The sequence below is a fragment of the Eutrigla gurnardus genome, assembly GCF_963514095.1.
Source record: "Eutrigla gurnardus genome assembly, chromosome: 3".
NCBI classification, from domain to species: Eukaryota; Metazoa; Chordata; class Actinopteri; order Perciformes; family Triglidae; genus Eutrigla; species Eutrigla gurnardus.
In genome coordinates, this window is record NC_139917.1 from 7,714,592 (window position 1) to 7,730,657 (window position 16,066).

A 16,066-nucleotide genomic window follows, 5' to 3' on the forward strand; every position below is an offset into this window, starting at 1 on the left:
GCATGCAGCAATGCCTTTGTCATTGGGATCTATATCATGCTATTATAATCCTCACTGCTGCATTGCTCCTGTGGTGATTGGTTGGTAATTTTCATCCAGGATGGGATCATCAGGACAAGTCCAAATCTGAGTTGTCTCCATCAATTAACCCAAGTAGCTCCAAAGCTTTTTGCACAGAAAAACGCTCTGGAAATAAAAACGTGACAAAATCAAATACAAATCAATGTCATTCATGTAGTTATGCATTATTTATTTGTAAATGTCAATGGTACTGTACAATGTATTTAGTGATTGAATTGTTATTTATTACATTTAAACAATGTACAGCTTTTTAGCTGCACCAGAGATACTCATTTTCTCATTTTACATGTATGCATGTTTACTAACCGTCTATCACAGGGCCCACATGTAGAGACAGACAGGTAACCAGTCTATCACAGGGCCCACATGTAGAGACAGACAGGTAACCAGTCTATCACAGGGCCCACATGTAGAGACAGACAGGTAACCAGTCTATCACAGGGAGACATGTAGAGACAGACAGGTAACCGATCCATCACAGGGCTGACATGTAGAGACAGACAGGTAACCAGTCCATCACAGGGCTGACATGTAGAGACAGACAGGTAACCAGTCCATCACAGGGCTGACACGTAGAGACAGACAGGTAACCAGTCTATCACAGGGCTGACACGTAGAGACAGGCAGGTAACCAGTCTATCACAGGGCTGACATGTAGAGACAGACAGGTAACCAGTCTATCGACATGCTGACATGTAGAGACAGACAGGTAACCAGTCTATCACATGGCTGACATGTAGAGACAGACAGGTAACCAGTCTATCACATGGACACATGTAGAGACAGACAGGTAACCAGTCTATCACAGGGCTGACACGTAGAGGACAGACAGGTAACCAGTCTATCACATGGACACATGTAGAGACAGACAGGTAACCAGTCTATCACAGGGGCTGACACGTAGAGACAGACAGGTAACCAGTCTATCACATGGACACATGTAGAGACAGACAGGTAACCAGTCTATCAACATGTAGAGACATAATAATAATAATAATAATATAATAATTAATAATTAATAATAATAATACAATTTTATTTAGAATGCACTTTACATCAAATCAATGACCTCAAAGTGCTAAGCGCAAACACAGACAGACAGACAGTTAACCATCACAAAGTGTTCCTGTTGATACCATTTGGAGCTCCTTCACACTCGAGCCCTGAACAGGTGCTCCCCTACGCGCATCCACTGAATGACCTTTGACCCCCCAGGTGACGTGGACGGCTCGGTGGAGGCCCTCCTGAACATCCTGGACAGTTACGACGCTCGGAGCAGTGTCAGCTGGAGGTGCTGCACTTTGGTATCGGGGACATTTCAGAGAATGATGTCAACATGGCCAACACGTTCACAGGTAACAACCTGCTGTTTTAACAGCGGAGTCAGAAACCCAGAACATGTTCTGACAAGAACCGTTCCTGACCCTCTGTCTTACTTGTCAGGTTCCATTTACGGCTTCAATGTCACAGCCAGCAAGTCGATCCAGCAGCTTGCGGCGAGACGGAGGAGTCCCGCTGCGACTGCACACCATCATCTATAAACTGATTGACGAGCTGAAGGACGAACTGAGCAGCAAACTGCCTCCACTGGTGTCGGAGAACATAGTCGGTGAGAGACGTGTTTATAGTATGTTGCTGATCTGCTTGTCAGTGAGACGTCTGATGCTGTATTCACACTAAACACCAAGCAAACTTTCACCTTATTTTTAACCCAGCAGAAAGTGTTTCAAGAGCACTTGTTTGGCGTTGTGGGGCGGGGCTTTGAACAGAGGGGGCGGACTTTTTTTGGTACAGCAATGTGTTCAAAGTCTCTGTGTTTTTCCTAAACTACTCTGCCTTTAAGCAAAGTGTCTTCTTATGTCAAAAAAACAACAACTTGTACCTGACAGGAAGCGGTTTGTCTCACCTGCTCACTCTCTGCTCATCCAGGTGAAGCGACGGTGCTCGCCATGTTTGACGTCTCTGTGGGGAAGAAGACGGTTCCTGTTGCCGGCTGTCGGGTTCAGAAAGGTCAGCTGGACCGCCGGCTCAAATTCAGACTGAGCCGAGGCCGAGAGAACATCTGGGAGGGTGAGTCAGATTCATCACAGTTGTTGTCATGATTACATCATGGCATTCACTGGATGCAAACACTGGTGGGCTGTAATTGTTGTTGTTGGGTGCCAGAACCAATATCACTGAGAGTCTAGGCTCTAGAGAGTGAAACGCTTCAGAGAGGGAGAGAAAAATGTTGCTAAGAGTTTAGGGTCATTCTGTGTCATTTCATCAAATGCCTCCCACCTGTACTACTTTATTTCAACAAGCCACATTTTAGCCACAAGTGAGCTTGCAACAAAGGGTACCTGCTCGGTTGGTTGAGACAGGCAGTTATCATGGGTGGTGGCTCACTTTGATCTAAATGCTAGGGCTGCAGCAGTATAGAAATGTTGTGACCTTGTGGTTTGTGATAATATGCAGCCAAACCCCATAGTTTAGTTTGTACCTGCACTGGTGAGGTTTTTTTCTGTGTATGTCTGTCCAGGGCCTTGTGTTGGTCACCGTTTCTCTGTCTCTAGTTTAACTCCCATAATTTAATCTAGTTGTATTCATCTTATTTAACGGCTAAGTTTAAGCGCACACTAGTTCTGCTTCAGCAATCACATCTCTCTCCGTTGCCTTCTCACTAAATTCCAGCTGAAATAGCTGGCTAGCAGGAAGCAATTTCAATGGCTGCTGGCTGCGTCCGCAAAGGCAACTCCCCCATGTACCAGACATGCCTTCCTACGTCCAGCAAGGGAAAGGTACAGTCTGAACGTGTCCACAACACAGAATAAGGACTATTATAAATATCACAGGATGACATACAGCAGTGCTAACACCACAATAACAAAGATAGGAAGGAGATAACGCGCTACGTCCGCATCACCACCAACAGTGTTGCCCCGTTGACGGACTGACGGTGTGAGTTGAGAGAAATGGATTTTGTGTGTTTAATAAAATAATCGTTGAGGTTGAGAAGTTTAGCTTTTCTGCAATGAAGTACATTGACCAACACGGTCCAGATACGAGGTTCCACCTCATTTTGTTATTAAAGGTGTGTGTGTTTCCGGCAGGTTCGCTGGCGGCGTTGAAGCACCACAAAGACGAGGTGCAGACGGTCAAGTCGGGGATGGAGTGCGGTCTGTCAGCTGACGGCAATGTGGAATTTAAATCCGGTGATGTCATTGTCTGTTTCGAAGAGCTGGATTCTCCGCAGGTCACATCCTGGGATCCAGGCTTCTGAACACAGCTTCCCAGCATCCTCTTCTGCCAAACAGGAAGCTTACCAGGCTGCTGTTGTATAAACAGACTTGAATGATATATTTTTGTGTTTGACTCGGCTCATGTGCAACATGACATCACTTCCTGTCCTTATGGTTAACAGGGACAATGTGAATTAAACCAGTTAGTGTAAAAACAAACATGAACAACCATTTTTCTCTCAAACATTTTAATACAAGTTTAAGTCCCAAAGAAAAAGTATTAAACTAAACAATCCTGCTTTCTGATTGGACAAACGGCTTTTAGCCTTTCGTTTAAAAAATAAATCTGACTTTTACATAAAGTTACAGATCAAAACCTCTACAACTTTAAATGAAGTCCATTCTTGGCAAAAATCCCTCTAGACTCATGTTCCAAGTCCCAACCAAAGAAGACGTGAAACAAAGTGTGCTTTAAAAGATGAAAAAAAGCGAGTGTCAGCTGTCACCTCTGACCTCACTTCTTCTTAGACTTGGCCGGTTTGGCGAGCAGCGCCGGGTCGATCTGATCTGGAGTCAGTCCTCTGACGGAGAACAGCCGGTGGGCACGCTCCGTCAGCGTCCCACCACACTTCAAACCTCGAGACATCAGTTCCTCCTTCAGGATGTCCAGACCCAGAGACTGGAGCTGCTGGACCGACGTCAGCGAGGACAGATCCACCACAGACCCACCCTGAATACAAATACAATACTGGAGTTATGGAAGGAAACAAAGATGCTCTGAAATCTTGCACAGCAACTTCATATTTACATAATACAAATGTGTAAATATCACTGAAAACACAACGTTCATAATATTTAATAAAATAACTGCAGAGGAATCTTTTGTCTAACATTCCTGTGTGATGTCTTTAAACTAAACCGTTTTCAGGTTTCCTCACTTAGGCTTATGAAACAAGTCGGTTACTTTCCCGTTTATTCAGTAATTCATGAAAGCCTCATCTTAGACTGAGCTGAACATGTGATATGGCTGAATCGTGATTTAAAAACAGTCCTGAGGGGTATTCCATCAAACTCGCTAAGTGCAAAGCCGGGCTAATTTCGATAATCCTCGCTACCTTTAGCGAGAGTTGCGTTCCATCAACGTGACTTGAGGCACTCTCCGCTAAGTAACCATGGGAATTTATCCGACCAAACTAGCCTGCTCCGGGGCAGGCTAACCATCAGGCTTACTTTAGCGGGGGTTTCAGAGAAGTCCGTCTGTCGGAAACAACTGCACCAGCAGAAGGTTCCGCCAAGTCTAGTCCTCGTAATTTCGTCACGTGAAAGACCAAAAATTACATATATGAAGTACAAACTATATTTGCATCAAGTGTCTAAGAATACATGCTTGCAATTAAAAAAATATGAATAAATCGTTTATTTCCTGAACACCGACTATCTAAATACATATCTATTTCTTGTGTTGCTAGTCTCCCAGTTGGGTGAGTGGTGATGCACCTGCCCCCAGGTGCAGGCAGTCCGTGTTCACATCCCGGCCAGGACGTCTTACAAATAATTTTTTTTTGATTGCATAATTCTCTGTAGATCAGAGAATTAGACCAACATTTTACCTTAACTATGATAAATATGTCATACAATTTCCCCAGAGCCCAAATATAACTTGCAAAAACATGATAGGCATAAAGATGTTATTATTAATAGCATGTATATCCCAATGACAAAGGCATTGCTGCATGCAATTGTCAGCCACATAAATTCCTTTCAGGTGAGTTCATTAATAGATTCATTGAATGTGTTCATTGAATTGTTGAGATAAATGAGTTGGTCAATGTAGATGCATTTACTAGGCCTATCTATGAGAGAGAGAGAGAGAGAGAGAGAGAGAGAGAGAGAGAGAGAGAGAGAGAGTTAGTTCCGGCCAAAGAAAGAAAAAGAGACGACTATGGACGGGAATTGAACCGTGGCTGGCCGCATGTACAGCCGGCGCATTACCTCTACACTATCCTCACGTTAGAGAAATCGTAGTCAGTGTTATATTAGAACATGTTACTCTTAACGGTACTTCCGTATTTAATCGCTCTGTAATTCTTGCCCAAGCAGCCTCGCGATTTTTATTTATCACTACAGTATTCCCTTATTCGGTTATGATGGGTTTGTACTCCTCGTACAGTTCCATCAATAATTTTTGCTCTGGTCTTTTCTGCCATTTTCTCGATGATTCGACATTCACGGTTCTGGGCTGGCTTCATATCCCGTGAACGTGCGTAACACACGACAACTTTAACCTGGCTTGAATTAGCTTCAACAAGGCGCGGCTGAAATGCGTTAATGGAATGGGTTTAGCCGCAAGTGGAAGTTGGCGTTAGTTCTAACCAGGCTTAACCAGCTAAGCGCCGCTTTAATTAGCGAGTTTGGTGGAATACCCCTCTAGACTCCGCTGATGTGTTTTGCTTGAAGGAACTCCGTAGTAGCCGACTCTCACTTTCCAGAACAAGCAAAAGTCAGCCACATACGATCACATCCACCGTCCCGACAGTCGGACCATAACAATGTCCACAAACTCAAACGTCCTTTTACCAATGAGAATACTTCCAAAAGTTTGCAATCCCTGTTTACTGCTCCGTGGTGCTATCCTATCTCTCCTCTCTCTTCCCTCTTGCGTTTTCCTGCCTCTCCTCCTTAAGCTCCACCCCTCCTCCTTAAGCTCCACCCTCCTCCTTAAGCCCCGCCCCTACCAGGCTCTTCCTTACCTGCGTCCAATCACAACAGGTGACACTGACAGATACATGCAGTGATCAAATGACTCTTTATTAAACCAAATTACTTTTAGTTCAGCTAGGAACAAATGTATATGACTCCCTGCTTTCTACACCCGGCTACATATTATTTATTGTATTTCATTTTACAATTTTTTTCAGGGATGGTCAACAAGAGACATTTATTTTCATTTTGATTTAAAAAAAAAATATCTGCACAATAATGACAGCCAAGTGGTGCTGTTTTTCCTTTTTTTTTTTAAATTCTTGAACAACTGATTTGTTCACAGGCCTAGACTACTGGGTAACCTCATTTAATTTTATTGTGTTAATAAAGAAATTATGTACCGGTATGTAAATTTTGTCTGTCTTTTTAAGTTTGTTTTTAATTAATTTAATATTGTCCATTAGTTTGAAAAAAATCTAAATTTGATTTCAATATTTTTGCCCTAATTCACACACGAGAATGTTCATATATCATTTGTATCCCGCTGTACATATTTATTCTGAAATGAGGTCCCATTGTGGACAAGGGAAGGGGCGGGAGCCTATATAGCAAGTCAATATTAACCCACAAGTAAGCAGACATATCTGAGAGGTGAAATACAAACACTTTACTGATTCACGATGGGATGAACACAGAGGACAAATTACTGACCTGCTGCTGAGACAAACGGCTGGACTCTTCTGGACGTTTCTGGTCCTCTGATGTCGCTGGACTCTTCTGGACGTCAGTCTGGTCTCTGCAGGGTTCTGGACGTTTCTGGTCCTCTGAGGCTGTGACGGTCTGGTCTCTGGAGGTTTCCAGATGTCTCTGGTCCTCTGAGGGTCTGACAGTCTGGTCTCTGCAGGGTTCTGGACGTTTCTGGTCCTCTGAGGCTGTGACGGTCTGGTCTCTGGAGGTTTCCAGACGTCTCTGGTCCTCTGAGGGTCTGACAGTCTGGTTGCTGGTAGTTTCAGGTGGACCCTGACCCCCCACAGGTCTGGTGGTCTGATGAGCTGATGACGAGCTGGGAGACAAGATATGTTCATCAGATATAAAAGCGTGTAAATGTTTGTGCTTCTGGGGGCTATTTCACAAAAGCAGAATTTAGAAATCCAGGATAACAGAATAAGTGAGGCTTGACCTCGTCTCCTCCGTGTATCCTGTCTTAATGTTTCACGTAGGCCGAGCCAGGATGAAGAGGGGCGACTAATGTACTGCAATAAACCTGACCCAGACACAACAAACAGAAAATACTTCATCTTCAAACTAAATTAGATGAAATCTATACTCCAGACTTCATTAGATCTCAACTAAATGGACAGAGGAGGGGGAGAATAACTCTTTTTGCAGTCTCTCAGTCTCAACATATCAGATCCTTTATAGTTGATAATATAGAAACTACAGATGAAAACATTATTTCCTCAGAACTCCTTAAATTCTAAAGTGAGCGTTGTCACTTTTTGTCACTGACTAAGTCAAGTCAGGTATAAGTCATTCGGACAAACGCACGTTCAGAGCTTTCTTCAATAGACCGTGGTGTTGATCACAGATTTACTGATGAAGGCGTGGAAAGACGCGTGCAGTGACTTTTCACCAAGTGAGCAGGAGCTTCTGATGGAAATGTTTAAAGAAATAAAGTAGATTATATGCAAATAAGATCTGAACTAAAACCATGATTATTGTAACATTCAAGCAGTTACTTGGTATTTGTGCGTGTTGGTGGGTGTATACTATTGACTATTGAGCGTACTTGTACTATATAGTCTGGGTGAATGAAAAGCTCCTCTTGTGTGCACGTTATACTGTAAAATCCGGGACTCTTATTTTAAAAACGGTATAAACAGGAAGTCTGTAATGCGCTGCTATTAATGTGAGCGCAGTAAAAGGGTGGCCACACTACATGTATATGACTTCATATATTGCCCTTATGACCACTTCATTGAAAACAATAATGGTCACAGTGTTAATAACAGTGTTAATAACAGTAGGCTGATATGTAGCCTACCTGTGGTATTTTATTGCAGTTTCATAAAAATAAGGCAAAATATATTGATAAGAACATTGAATAACTGTCAAAAACACTGAGTGACTGCTGACTGAACAGATAAATCACCAGCAGGCTAACTGCACAGAATTAATCTCCATGGTTCATGAAACCGAGTCAAAGCTACATCTATCTCTCTATGTTTTCCGTGATGCGGAAAACGTGGACGGAATCGCAGAATCTGACAATGTAAATGGCATCAACTGTAAAACGCAAATTTGTCAAACTCTGCATACAATTTATAAAAATCAATGTTTCCGCTAATATTCTATTGTTTGTCGTCGCAACCTAACCTGAAAAATGAAAAAAAAAACACACAAAAAAAATCACAAGTCTCTACTGTGTTTTAGTGTAATTAACGGGCCCAACAAGAATGAGTCGACCTCATGGTGAATGACAAGGAAATAGAATTAGAAGAACTAGAATTTTTCTTCGATACATTTCTTAATTTTGATTCATCAACTACATGATTAGACACAATTTGACGGGAAAAAATGCTATAAAATTGTAAAACACAGAGTTTAGAAAAATGAAAACAGAAAACACAGAATTTGGGAAAAAATAAAACAAACAAAATTCAAATGGATTTCATCGGGCCCTAGCTTAAACCTCTATCTTGGTTTTGTGAAATAGCCCTCAGGTCTGAAGTGAAGCTGGTCTCTACCTGCTGCTCGGTTCGGATTCCACCACTTCTGTCTGTGTCGTCATGGTAACAGCAGCAGCTCCACAGCTAGAGGAGGACAGAGACTCTTCGTCTTCATCTTCATCTTCGTCCTCATCTTCGGAACTCAGCATGTCACCAACACCCATCCTGTAACCGTGGCGACACATTTAAAAGCACTGACCTGGCCTCAACTACCTGATTTTGAAGGTCTACAAACAACTGGTCGGTGGCACAGAAGCACCACAGAAGAAGAAGAAGAGCTCCAGTCTCCTTGTGGCTTCAGACACATTTATGTTGGCATCACTCAGTTTCAGATGAAACTCACCAGAAACACGCTGCATCTGTAGTTGCTGCCGCCGTCTTCTTCTTCTTCTTGTGCGGCTGCTCACTCTGATCGGAGCTCGGTCTTTTTGCTGCCGAGACGTCGTCTACCTTCACCTGACTGCTGGAGGACGCCTGCAGACCTGAGACACAGCGACTGTTACAAAGAGGCTGCACAACAAAGACAGTCGATCACACATCATCTCTGTCGTTGTTCTTTCAGTTTGTTGTGACATTTAAAGTTGTTTTACAGATAAAATACTTTGAGTTTCTCCGGAAGAGTTTTGAATCACAACTTTAATACAGACTATTCCAGACAAAAGACAGAGAAGAAGACTCCGTTACTACACCGATTTGTTTGCAAGCGCTACAAACAGCTAGCAAATCGTCTGTGTTTAATGAGTCCAGTGAGCTCCTCCAAAAGGTAAAGTAGAGAGTGGCTAAGTCCCGCCCCTTCCGCTAGACTCCCATGGGACCTCTGAGATCGTAAAAAATGTATGGGTCTCAATGCAGATAATATAATTATTTGCTGGTCCCAGTCGTTATATGCCTCGAATTAGAAATATGTTGTTTGTGGATTTAAATTATATTTTTTCACGTCAAGAGTTTGACCGTTTATTGTGCAATTGTTCAGTTTAAAGCTGTAGAGAAAACACAATGAGAAAGACTACATGACGCGTATGTGCATCACGTTATCACCCTTTCTCACAGCGATTCAGTGCCGATCAAACAAAGATGCCGGTGTGTTTTGTTCCTGAATGTTCCGTTCCAGCAGGTACGACTGTTCATGCTTTCGGTTCCCCTCCGATGAGAAGACGAGGAATCTCTGGCTCAAACTGACGGATATCATTCGCGTCGAGAGCAGCAAAGAGCTGTACTTCACAAAGCGGCCTCACACAAAACCTACCATTATCAAACTTCTTCGCCATGAATCGCAGTTTTTTTTGCATGAAAAATTATCTTTAAAACCCACAAACAACATATGTGAAATTCATGGCACAATTCAAACGGGAACAGATAATAATTTTTGATCTAGCCATAGGAATACATGCATCAGAAATTCATACTGAGGTCCCATGTACCGGAAATAGAAAGGCAGGACTTTGCCACTCTGTAGACGGGCTTTACCACTGGGTCACCGACAGACAAATTATGTTTTTCTTTTGTTTTAATAAACGTAAATAAAAAGTTTCCTCCCGACACTATTTTGCTGCAGCACCACAGCAGCATCCAAATCGTAACACCAACCAAGACCATTGTGATTAGGGATGTCACGAGAACCGATACTTACGGTACCTTTTAGGGCTGGGTATTGTTTAGAATCTCACGATTCGATTCGATTTCGATTCGTTGGGTCACGATTCGATTCAATATCGATTCGATTCGATATTGATTGAAATGCTTTGATATCGATTCAGTTTCAAGTAGAAATACACAAGTAAGAGTACCAGATCATTTTTTCAAATAATTTATTTAGTTTCATGCCTTATGAACAGCCGTGGTATAACTCATAGCATGATAAAACAGGACACTACTTAAACACTGAACTACAGTCCATGTAACCGCCGCGGAAGCTATGGTAGTAGACAGTAGTAGTGCAGATATACCGTTGAAATGCACATATTTGTTTATCTACTCTTCACTCATTTATTAAATGTATTTTCTCTTCCTGTTTCCCAGTGCGAGTTGAGATACACAACTATGATCGCATTTGTCAATCGCGGTATTTTATTTTGAAAATTGCTTTTATTTTGAAAATTGGCCAGATTGTCTCGTGTTTCTTTAGCTGTGGCTGCAGACCCTGAATTGGGACACAGCTACTGTGTGATTTACTGCCAGAACTGACGCGTTCACTCGCGGGACGCGCAAAAAATAGAGCAGACGGCGGAACGATCGCTTCACGGCGCGGGACGGCCGCGCCTATTCGCGGCGCTCCGTGTCTGGTGTGAACGACACCATAGCTTAACAGGGGCGCCGAAAGGAAGCGGGCTCCGCTACGCGCCTATTCGCGGCGCTTCCACGGCCGGTGTGTACTCACTCCGGTCGCCATATTGTAATGGTTTGGTCTAGTGCGGCCCCCGTCCGTACAGCGCGAATCACACGAGGGTGTCGGTCACAGCGCCCCCACTGGCCAGGGGCTTGAATCGATTCAGAAGATTGCTGAATCGATATTGAATTGCGGGGAAAAGAATCGCAATGCATTGCTGAATCGATATTTTTACCCACCCCTAGTACCTTTCGATTCTAAAATGTCAAAACACCGACGATGCCCGTTTTTTTAAGTACCGATCGCACCGATTCCAGTGTTGGTATCGGTGTCATTACTCTTCCGGAACAGTTGGGGGCAGTATACGCCTCCAGTCGATACTTACATCAGAAGTATTAGTTCACGAAGAAGTGGAACTACACATAGCAAAACAAAAACACGTGAAAGATGGCAACTGCGGCTACGGCTCCACCGCGACGGGTATGGAAGTATTTTGCATTTGAGGCAGATGACCGTGGCGTAATAATGAACCCGCAGAAGCCGATATGCAAACGGTGCTACCGTGGTCTTCAGACCAAAGGAGGAAATACGTCAAATTTGGCGAAGCACCTGAAAGACCGTCATCCGGATTTATTCAAAGAATTCACGGTGAGTTCTGATTCATATTAACGACATCCAAAGGATGAAAAGGATGAAAGGATTTTTTTTTCTTCCATACTGAAATACACGTTAACGTTACATGAACGTTGCATGCGCATCTTGTTAACTGAATGGCTGCACTGTTACATTCACCGTTTTGTTTCTGCACAGCACCTTTGAAAGTTGAAAGTTCTGGAAGTTTGGAATGTGTCTATGGACAATAGTTGTTGCACTACATTGCACTTTATTGTGTTGTTCTGTGCTCTTGCACTGAGTTTTGTATGTCTTATGACATTTTGATATTTTTAATAAAGAAATTCATGTTTCAAGTTCATGGAATCTTGGAAAATATTTTTTTTTACCGTGGTATCGAAATTGGCATCGAGAATCGTGTAATTTTACTGGTATTGGTACCGACTACTGAATTTTTGGTATCGTGACACCCCTAATTGTGATTGGTTGAAAGAAATACAAACGAGCCAGAGCGTTTTTTTTCCCCCTGATCCCGATGCAGTATACTGTAGCCAGACCCATCTACTGTGGAGAAGGGGCTGGCAAAGTGAGATTGCTTGTTCATTCATTTTATAAATAACTTCATCATCTGTCATTTGTTCTGGAATATTTTGGAAGTTCTCACCTTTAATGACCGAGTCCTCAAGTCTCTCCGATAGGTCGTGACACTGCTGCTGGTACTCGGCATCAGTGAACTGGTGTTTGGGTTCAGACAGTTTCCTCTGCAGTCGCTCCAGACGACGCTGTTCCTTCTCAGCCTCGCGCTCCGTCTGCTTCTTCAACCACTCTGCCATCCTACACACAACACAGAAGAAAATTCCCGTCAACATCGAAGAATTCTAACAAACCCTCAGCAGTAAGGCGGTCGCTCTCTCACGCGTACCAGTGTTTCCCACACATGGGCTTTAATAATATACTATATTTAATATACCACCAGGTATATTAAAGGCTGCCCAAGTAAAACAAGTTATTTTTTGTTGTTGTAAATAAATCCATCCTGCGACATCTGCGATCAATGAACAGATTGATGAGTCTACATTTTGAAACCAGAACAAGTGGTAAGAACTGAACTATCATTGAACCTGAACTCAAATCATTGAAGATGACGGTGCAGTAAGGAGTGAAAGAAACTGAGAGGGTCTGCTGCCACTATAGGCGTTGTTAGGGACCGCCTGCTGCCACTATAGGCGTTGTTATAGCTACTACCACATGCGTACTTCAAACCTGTCGGAAACGCTGCTTACTCTTTCTCGTGGTTAACATCTCGGAGGCGTCTGCCGCTCAGATCTCTGCAGGCCTCGCGGTTTGTTGTCTTCTCAATCTGAGCGCCCAAAGCTCGCAGCATGGAGCCGAATCCTGAAACAAATGCGTAGGTTAACACCACTGAAGAAGAACGACCCCCAAACCCACACACTTCATCATCTCTTTGTTTCCTGAACACACCTCCTTTCCCTCCACAGAGGCGGGGCACCAGGTGATAGACGGCTCCATGCTGCAGAGGATCCTCCAGGTGTGACAGTCGGCCATTATTGGCGACGTAGAAATCCTCTGAAGGAGAAACTCCCTGCAGAGACACAGAACACACACATTTAAAGAAGAGAAATGTTTGAATTCAGTACATGTTCTTTTGTGGAAATGTGGTTTGAATGGGTTTTTAGACCTTGAAAGTCCATCTTTTTAACAGAAACATAATGCGAGAATATAAGAGCCAAATATTTTGAAACCATCACTAATCTGCAGGTTGAAAGATAGATAGATATTTTATTGATCCCGAAGGAAATTCAAGCATCCAGTAGCAATAACATACATTGAACATACATTAAACATACATTAGAGTCTATACTAAAACTATATAATATAGAAAGTGACTAGAAATAAAATGTTTTATACAACTATAAACTATTTTACAACTATAAAGTGACCAAATGTCCATTGTCTATTGTGCCTCCTGCCATCACTGAGAGCTGTGAAGCACGAAGCTGCTCTCGCTTACATGTTATTGTGTGAGCTTGTGTTATTAACTAACAGCCAACTGAGTCTTGTCATCTGGGGGCTATTTCACAAAAGCAGTGTTCAGAAATCCAGGATAACAGAATAAGCAAGGCTTGACCTCGTCTCCTCCGTGTATCCTGTCTTAATGTTTCACGTAGGCCGAGCCAGGATGAAGAGGAGCGACTAATGTACTGCAATAAACCTGACCCAGACACAACAAACAGAAAATACTTCATCTTCAAACTAAATTAGATGAAATCTATACTCCAGACTTCATTAGATCTCAACTAAATGGACAGAGGAGGGGGAGAATAACTCTTTTTGCAGTCTCTCAGTCTCAACATATCAGATCCTTTATAGTTGATAATATAGAAACTACAGATGAAAACATTATTTCCTCAGAACTCCTTAAATTCTAAAGTGAGCTTTATAGTTCCATATTTTCTGATAAGGACGCCAAATATATTCCATCTTACTTCAATAGACCACTGTGTCGATCACAGAATTACTGATGCAGACGTGGAAAGACGCGTGCGGCGACTTTTCATCAAGTCAGCTTTGGGTGGAAATGTATGAGGAAATTAAGTAGATTATATGCAAAAAAGGAAATAAGGCCTCTGTAATAAAATATATAATTGAAACAAACGACATTTACTAACCACACCTCTTAAGTGAAACCATCATTATTGTACAACTCAAGCAGTTACTTGGTATGTGTGTATGTTGGTGTGTGTAACCTACTTTATTGAGCGTACTTGTACTATGGTCTGGGTGAATGAAAGTTCCTCTTGTGTGCACGTTGTACTGGAATATCCGGGACTCTTATTTTGAAACGGTATAAACAGGAAGTGTCCCGTCTGTAATGCGCTGATATTAATGCGAGCGCATTACAAGAGAGGCCACACCACATGTTTTATGACTTTTAGAGGTATTTTAGTGCATTAACTGGAACATCCAGAGTTAATCCGCTATCTAGGTTTGGTGAAATAGCCCTCGGTTTGTTTCTTTGTTTATTGCTGGGAGTGCTCGTACACTAGACAGCTTATTTCAGGTCACTCGTGACGATATTTACAGTCATCCTGATAATGAAAACGTATTTTTTAAATTACGATCCGTGATTAAAAACATCGCGTATGGTCGAATTCCTGCAACATCACCAGCTACACCGAAGACATCCACGTCCAAACAACAGGGAAATCATCTTCTCCAAAGCAGCGACTGAGGAAACATTCTCACAGATAATTGAGCTAAAACAACACGTACTTAGTTGTATCTGCAAACACTTCAATGAGTTCAAACGTTATATATATTATACATATTCTCCTGTCGACTAAGAAAGCTAATGTTTGTTAGCTAACATTAGCAGCATCAGCTAATACAGCGACACTCTGCCAAAATATAATTTAGCCCCGGATAGTTTCTGTTTTCCCGCCTCAGCCTGGTATGAAAACTCACTTGTTGCTGAAAAAAATGGGTCAGAACGTCTTGGACCAGAGACCCGTCAGGAAACACCAAGTTAGAGAAGCTAAAACTCGGTGAGCTCACAAACACCTCCATGCTAGCTTCAGTACAGCTTCACCACAGCAGTTGTGCGCATGCTTCTTCTTCTTCTGCGCTCTACCTGCGGGGGCAGACAAGACGTCACGACGGCGCCACCTGCCGTCACTGAAATGAAATTAATATAAAAATAACAATAAAGAAAATACAAAATGAATTGAACAAATTAGTTTACATTTATACAACCTCAAAACATCACACTCCACCAACAACATTATAATTGGATGGATTTTATGACAATTTCCTTCCAAATTTTCTACAAGCCACCCATATTCCATATTCACAAATGTCTGTGTCCCTCATTATTAATCCAAGGTATATTAATCCTGGACAAAAAATTTAATAATCATTTCATAAGGAACTGTCTGAACTGAAGAATTATTTCCTGGTAGAAAAAACTGAAATTACATCCAAAACAAATGTGATAACACGACAATTTTTGAACTAAAACCAGTATCTCTACCCCCCCCCCCCCCCCCCCCCATGTACAATATGTATATTTATTTTGTTTCTTGTCTCCCTTATTTAATCTTGTCATTCTGTCAATCCTATTTTATTATCATTTTAATTTTATGTCATTAAAATTACGATTGTAGGTGCTTCTAACACGTTATTTAACTTAACCATATATGAATATGTTTCCACTTGCATTCCTTTTGTATTGATGAAACCTGTAAAGGTGTTGATGACGCCATATTTGAATTGCACATGTCAATAAAATAGGTTGTGGTTAACATATTGCTCAATCCTAATCAGCATCTTCTCCATCGTCTTACAGTTGTCATTTACGTTGTTATGTTTCCTCA

General features: G+C 42.2%; 2 protein-coding genes across 2 annotated transcripts in view; one reads left to right on the forward strand and one right to left on the reverse strand.

The window, feature by feature from the left end:
- mtif2 (mitochondrial translational initiation factor 2) overlaps window positions 1–3,343 on the forward strand; it is a gene marked incomplete at its 3' end in the record, with an annotated part of 10,869 nt that extends 7,526 nt beyond the window's left edge. Inside the window, 6 exon segments of the mRNA XM_084005586.1 lie at window positions 1,297–1,350; window positions 1,353–1,436; window positions 1,525–1,586; window positions 1,588–1,690; window positions 2,011–2,151; window positions 3,174–3,343. Of these exon segments, the coding sequence (XP_083861712.1) occupies window positions 1,297–1,350; window positions 1,353–1,436; window positions 1,525–1,586; window positions 1,588–1,690; window positions 2,011–2,151; window positions 3,174–3,343 (614 nt within the window).
- Window positions 3,344–3,808: 465 nt separating this feature from the next.
- On the reverse strand, window positions 3,809–15,302 carry sde2 (SDE2 telomere maintenance homolog (S. pombe)). Its single transcript, XM_084005587.1, has 8 exons — window positions 15,159–15,302; window positions 13,155–13,275; window positions 12,956–13,067; window positions 12,337–12,506; window positions 9,078–9,216; window positions 8,753–8,899; window positions 6,717–7,068; window positions 3,809–4,032 (listed from the first exon to the last, which is right to left on the reverse strand). Exons 1-8 carry the CDS (start codon window positions 15,258–15,260, stop codon window positions 3,817–3,819), a joined length of 1,359 nt encoding a protein of 452 aa, XP_083861713.1. The 5' UTR covers window positions 15,261–15,302; the 3' UTR covers window positions 3,809–3,816.
- Window positions 15,303–16,066: the final 764 nt, after the last annotated feature.

Excerpts from the sequence above, each read along its gene's own strand:
- sde2 (XM_084005587.1), bottom strand. The coding sequence starts at position 15,260 with ATGGAGGTGTTTGTGAGCTCACCGAGTTTTAGCTTCTCTAACTTGGTG. Across the intron at positions 13,068-13,154 it reads CCTCTGTGGAGGGAAAGGAG|GATTCGGCTCCATGCTGCGA; the intron begins GTGTGTTCAGGA and ends CATTTGTTTCAG. Across the intron at positions 12,507-12,955 it reads GATGTTAACCACGAGAAAGA|GATGGCAGAGTGGTTGAAGA; the intron begins GTAAGCAGCGTT and ends TGTTGTGTGTAG.